Below are 6,066 nucleotides of genomic sequence, written 5' to 3' on the forward strand. Positions count from 1 at the left end.
CATAAAGATAAATATCGAACAGACGGTCTACTGTCTAGTTATTATCCTTCGCTTAATTGAGTTCAGAGCATTTTTTTACTCTGCGGGGGCTCTCGCGAAGTTCACTGGCAACACCTCGGCATCATCGTTGAGACACTCCCTGTCAGAAACTGCTCGGTGCAGTAAACCACAGATGCCGCCACAGGGTCTTTGCCACACTGTAATAAAGCCATTGAGAGCTCCTGTTGCAATGAGAGGCAGTTTATTGCTTTAATCAGGCTGGTTAACAAAGCAGGCGCAGCTGAAAGAGTACAAGGCTTAGCACCTCCGTTTCCCAAAGTGGGCCGCCGCCCTGCCCCCCCCCGTCTCCACTGGCGCTGGGGGGGGGCGTGAGGAGCGCTGCGGGTCACTGCTGCATGGTGCTGTCGATCCACTGGGTGTAGCGCGAAATCACGGTGTACACCCCCGGCTTCTTGGGGCGCCCACACTTCTTGCTGCCGTTGGACGTGATGCCCACCGCCACGCCGCCGTGCACCAGCGGCCCGCCCGAGTCGCCCTGGGACACAAGCAAGCACACGGCCGGGGGCCGGTCAGAGGACAGCAGCCCTTCACCCCTCACCGCAGGAGGGGCTCTCTGGGGAGCCCCCCGCTGAAAACTGGGGGTCACAGTGCTCTGCACATCTCTGCGGCCCGGAAGAAAACACAGGAGCATTCCGGAACGTTGTGTCGGGAATCGGACGTGTAATCACGCAGGAGATATCCAACTAGCTATCCTTTTTGTAACCACGTCACCTATCCCAGGGTCGCAGGGGGAGCCGGAGCCTGTCCCAGCAACTAACGGGGCGCAGGGCGGGGTACACCCTGGATGGGACGCCAGCCCATCGCAGGGTTAGGGTCAGGTAGACGCTGAAGCACACTCACACACACCAGGGTCAGTTTTTCCCAGGAGCCAATTTAACCCCCCAGCACGTCTTTGGACTGTGGGAGGAAACTGGAGCACCCAGAGCAAACCCACAGGAACACGGGAAGAACATGCAAACTCCACGCAGACAGCACCCCAGGTCTGGAATCGATCTCGGGGTCCCAGTGCTGCTGACCACAGCACCATCACCCCGCCCTCTGTCGATTTCCATATCTCTTTTTCCTGTTAGCTAGGGGTCCCTTTCCCCTTGACCCATGTGCTGCTCCCCAGAGTATTCCCAGCAATACCGTAAGAAAGCAACCAACTGTTTTGGCAACCTTTTAGAAATCTTGGGAATCAGTAACACCACATCAGAAACATTCTGCCTGAAAATACTATGTCAGATAATTTCTGTATGTCACGTCTATCTACAGTTGATCAATTTAATCAATCTGTACATCTATAAAATCTTACACGTCCACGTATCTATTATTTGAAAACTAGCTTAAGAATTTTGTGGAGTGATTAAAAATACTAAAATATAGAAATCCCTGTCCCTGAATTTAGTTCATCGATTGATATTTGGTTATTCCAACTAAGTGATTTCCTGTCGGCGGGAAGCTGTACGTACATCGCAGGTGTCCTTGCGGCTCTCGGCGGCGCACATCATGTTGTCCGTGAATTTGTCTCCGTAGTAGTCGCTGCGGCCACACAGGCGCCGGCTCAGGACCTTGACGTCGACCTCCTGCAGCTTGTCCGGCCGGAAGCCGATGTTGCTGGTGGCGCCCCAGCCGGCGATGCTGCACTCCTCCCCTTCCCGCACGTAGCCCCCGCCGCGCTGGAACTCGATGGGCTTCACAGCGCTGCTCACCGTGGCCGTGCCGTCCAGCTGAAAGCACAACGCGCAGGCCTGAGATATGAACCCTGAGCCCCCTGAACCCTGATCCCTGAGCCCTGAGTCCTGAGCCCTGAGCCCCCTGAACCCTGAACCCTGAGCCCCCTGAGCCATGAACCCTGAGCCCTGAGCCCTGAGTCCTGAGCCCTGAGCCCTGAACCCTAAGCCCTGAGCCCCCTGAACCCTGAGCCCTGAGCCCTGAGTCCTGAGCCCTGAGCCCTGAGCCCCCTGAACCCTGAGCCCTGAGCCCTGAGCCCCCTGAACCCTGAACCCTGAGCCCCCTGAGCCCTGAGCCCTGAGCCCTGAGCCCTGAACCCTGAGTCCTGAGTCCTGAGCCCTGAGCCCACTGAGCCCCCTGAACCCTGAGCCCTGAGCCCCCTGAACCCTGAACCCTGAACCCTGAACCCTGAACCCTGAGCCCTGAGCCCTGAGCCCTGAGCCCTGAGCCCCCTAAACCCTGAGCCCTGAGCCCCCTGAACCCTGAACCCTGAGCCCTGAGCCCTGAGCCCTGAGCCCCCTAAACCCTGAGTCCTGAGTCCTGAACCCTGAACCCCTGAGCCCTGAGAGTCCTGAGTCATGAGCCCCCTGAACCCTGAGTCCTGAGTCCTGAGGAGCCCCTGCAGGAGCTGGCCTCAAAGGGGAAGGCCACTGTGCTGCTGTAAACAGTGTCCGGTTTCACCATGCACAGACTGTTGACACTCAACATCCTGTTGTTACTTCCCCTGCACTGTTTCACTAAACAGAATTTAGACTTGTTCCACCATCCCTCCCTACAAACCTGTCTGACCCCCCCCCATACTCCCTCTTGATCCTCCACCCCCGTGAGCGCTCTCCAAACCCTCCCGGGCAGCGACTCGCCCACCCCATGTCTGTACACAAAGGACAAGGCCATTTGGTTAATTAGTTAATGATTACTGGCTAATTGATCCAAGGATTTACATCCAGACATTTCTTGAAAGAAGCCAGGCTAACAGCTTCAACAACATGGCTAAGTAAATTGTTTCATACACCCACCAGCCTTTGTGTAAAAACATGCCTGCTGTTAGCAGGTTAAAATGCACTTCCATGTAATTTCCACTTCTGTCCTTTAGACGTCTAAACATCTTGTTTTCTGAAGACGTCTGATGGGACAGCTCTTTCAGGATTTGGAATACTTGTATGAGGTCCCCTGGTTATCATAACTTGCAAAGTGCACTCCCCTGTACCGTACTGGAGCATGACTGCTCTCTGCACTGTACTGAAGCATCACTGCTCTCTGCACTGTACTGAAACAGCACTGCTCTCTGCACTGTACTGAAGCATCACTGCTCTCTGCAGTGTACTGAAACAGCACTGCTCTCTGCACTGTACTGAAGCAGCACTGCTCTCTGCACTGTACTGAAGCAGCACTGCTCTCTGCACTGTACTGAAGCATGACTGCTCTCTGCACCATACTTTAACAGCACTGCTCTCTGCACTGTACTGAAGCAGCACTGCTCTCTGCACTGTACTGAAGCATGACTGCTCTCTGCACTGTACTGAAGCAGCACTGCTCTCTGCACTGTACTGAAGCAGCACTGCTCTCTGCACTGTACTGAAACAGCACTGCTCTCTGCACTGTACTGAAGCATGACTGCTCTCTGCACTGTACTGAAGCATCACTGCTCTCTGCACTGTACTGAAACAGCACTGCTCTCTGCACTGTACTGAAACAGCACTGCTCTCTGCACTGTACTGAAGCAGCACTGCTCTCTGCAGTGTACTGAAACAGCACTGCTCTCTGCACTGTACTGAAGCATGACTGCTCTCTGCACTGTACTGAAGCATGACTGCTCTCTGCAGTGTACTGAAACAGCACTGCTCTCTGCACTGTACTGAAGCATGACTGCTCTCTGCACTGTACTGAAGCAGCACTGCTCTCTGCACTGTACTGAAGCAGCACTGCTCTCTGCACTGTACTGAAGCAGCACTGCTCTCTGCAGTGTACTGAAACAGCACTGCTCTCTGCAGTGTACTGAAACAGCACTGCTCTCTGCACTGTACTGAAGCAGCACTGCTCTCTGCACTGTACTGAAGCATCACTGCTCTCTGCAGTGTACTGAAACAGCACTGCTCTCTGCACTGTACTGAAGCAGCACTGCTCTCTGCACTGTACTGAAGCATGACTGCTCTCTGCAGTGTACTGAAGCAGCACTGCTCTCTGCACTGTACTGAAGCATCACTGCTCTCTGCAGTGTACTGAAACAGCACTGCTCTCTGCACTGTACTGAAGCAGCACTGCTCTCTGCACCGTACTGAAACAGCACTGCTCTCTGCAGTGTACTGAAGCAGCACTGCTCTCTGCAGTGTACTGAAACAGCACTGCTCTCTGCACCGTACTGAAGCAGCACCGTATGCCCCCAATACAATTGGCACCACACTATGCCAACATTATTCAGGAGGTGGGCACCCTTTACCTTCAGCAGGGCAATGTCGTTGTCATAGTTTTCCAAGGAGAATTCCGGGTGAGGGTGGCTTGATGCGATGCTGAAAACCTGTTTGCTGTCTTCTGGCGTGGATAAGGAATGGGCTCCCAGCACCACTCTGATGCTATTGTCGGACCTTTAAAAAATCCCACCATGAGTAAAATGACCCAGACCGCGGCTTTCTCCTTAGCCCGATTATGATCTTTAATTTCGGGAGCCGCGGAGCCGCAGCAGACGGAACCGGACGCGGGGGGCGGAGAGGTGGCGGCAGCGGTGGACTCACGGCTCGGAGAAGCAGTGCGCCGCGGTCATCACCCACTGCCCGGAGATCAGGAAGCCGCCGCACTCGTGCTTGTCGTCGTGCTGGATCGACGCCATGTACGGCCTGGAGTGGGCCACAGCTTCACCGCCGCCCATGACGCAGTCACCTGGGCCCGCAGGCAGGTACACACAGGACGTCTCAGTCTACAGCCGCATGCTTTAGCTCGGAATTCCTCTCAAACCGGGATTATTCATATTTTCATGATTGATCTGTACTTCGCACCTGCTATGCCTTTCCTTGAGTAACCTGGATTGCAGACTGTTTTTTCCCCACCTTAATTCGTTCATTCAGTTGGCCGACGTTTTTATCGAAAGCGGACCACATCCCCCCCCCCCATTCACACAGCTGGGAAGTTCTACTGGAGCCATTCAGGCGAAGCGCGTTGCTTGATCCGTGGTATAGCGGCAGTGGGATTTGAACCCGCAACCTTCCCAGTTTCACAGCTCCATCCACTACTCCATATAGCACCTGGCACCTGCGGAGAGCTCAGTCTCACAATCGGATACTCCGGTATCAGCTAAAGTAATTTAAAATAAGCACTCAGCTTGTAAATTAATACGCAACGCTGTGCAAATCAGGGAGCAAAATGCCGACTCGCATCATTTTTAATAAGCCTTTAGTGGTCATTTAAATATTGACTGCAGTTTTAATTACTGACTCTCAGTAGGGTGTGAACAGAAGTTTTTTTTTTTGGAAGTTTTGCTTTCATTACATCTTTGGAGGAAAAAAAAAATTGTATCCGCATTTTAAGGTACCACACTCAAGGCACTGGCGTTATTATGAACCTAACGATATCGCGAGGTAGAGTTAAGTATATTTGCCGTTCTTTTAATACTTAAAATAGATCATAATTGAGATGATAATCGTATTCGGCCAGTCGGCCTGCTTAAAAATAAAATAAAGATGAGCCACCCGCGTAAATATTTTAACAAGCCTGAAAAACAAGCCTGCTGCGGAGTGTTTTTCACTCTTGAAGAGAATTTGACCACTTTTTTATTTCAAATATGCCTATAGAAATGGGCAGATCCTTACCCAGCTGTGCAGAAGCGAGCAGCGCAGCGGCTACGAGGCGCAGTGCGTAGTATCTCGGTCCCATGGTGTCTGCGGGCTTGGAGAATTAAGGGGGTCCCGTCGACGGGGTCCCGTTTTATACGCCACGAAAAGGGAGGGGTGGAAAAATAAATAGCGCTGTCTCGGCGAAACTTTTTGTGGTTGGAGGCAGAAAAAGAATAATTGAGGAAACAGAAGTGCGGCGTGCAGGGTTTTTTGTCTCCTGGCCGGGTTACTATCGTTCGCTGGACGGGGGTCGGGGGGCCTGCGGGACGGGTTATGAGCGGCGGTGATATTTGACACCACAGCCGCGCTTCCACAGACATCACATCTTCGCAGGAAGGAGGATGAGGAAGGTGGGGGAGTATGGAGACGCGGGATGAACACGGACCAGCTATAAAGGAGGTTATTTGCAGTCGTGAGATACTATGATTCGCGACAGCCCACCCCCCGCAATCTGTTCCCCAGTTAATAG

General features: G+C 53.1%; 1 protein-coding gene across 1 annotated transcript; it reads right to left on the reverse strand.

Annotated features, from left to right (window-relative positions):
• Window positions 1-224: 224 nt before the first annotated feature.
• Window positions 225-5,820, reverse strand: LOC148813783 (complement factor D-like). Its single transcript, XM_088907892.1, has 5 exons — window positions 5,574-5,820; window positions 4,503-4,647; window positions 4,211-4,355; window positions 1,512-1,769; window positions 225-535 (listed from the first exon to the last, which is right to left on the reverse strand). Exons 1-5 carry the CDS (start codon window positions 5,635-5,637, stop codon window positions 386-388), a joined length of 762 nt encoding a protein of 253 aa, XP_088764018.1. The 5' UTR covers window positions 5,638-5,820; the 3' UTR covers window positions 225-385.
• Window positions 5,821-6,066: the final 246 nt, after the last annotated feature.

The sequence above is a fragment of the Atractosteus spatula genome, chromosome 28 (genome assembly GCF_055471065.1).
Source record: "Atractosteus spatula isolate fAtrSpa1 chromosome 28, fAtrSpa1.hap1, whole genome shotgun sequence".
Classification (NCBI taxonomy): domain Eukaryota; kingdom Metazoa; phylum Chordata; class Actinopteri; order Semionotiformes; family Lepisosteidae; genus Atractosteus; species Atractosteus spatula.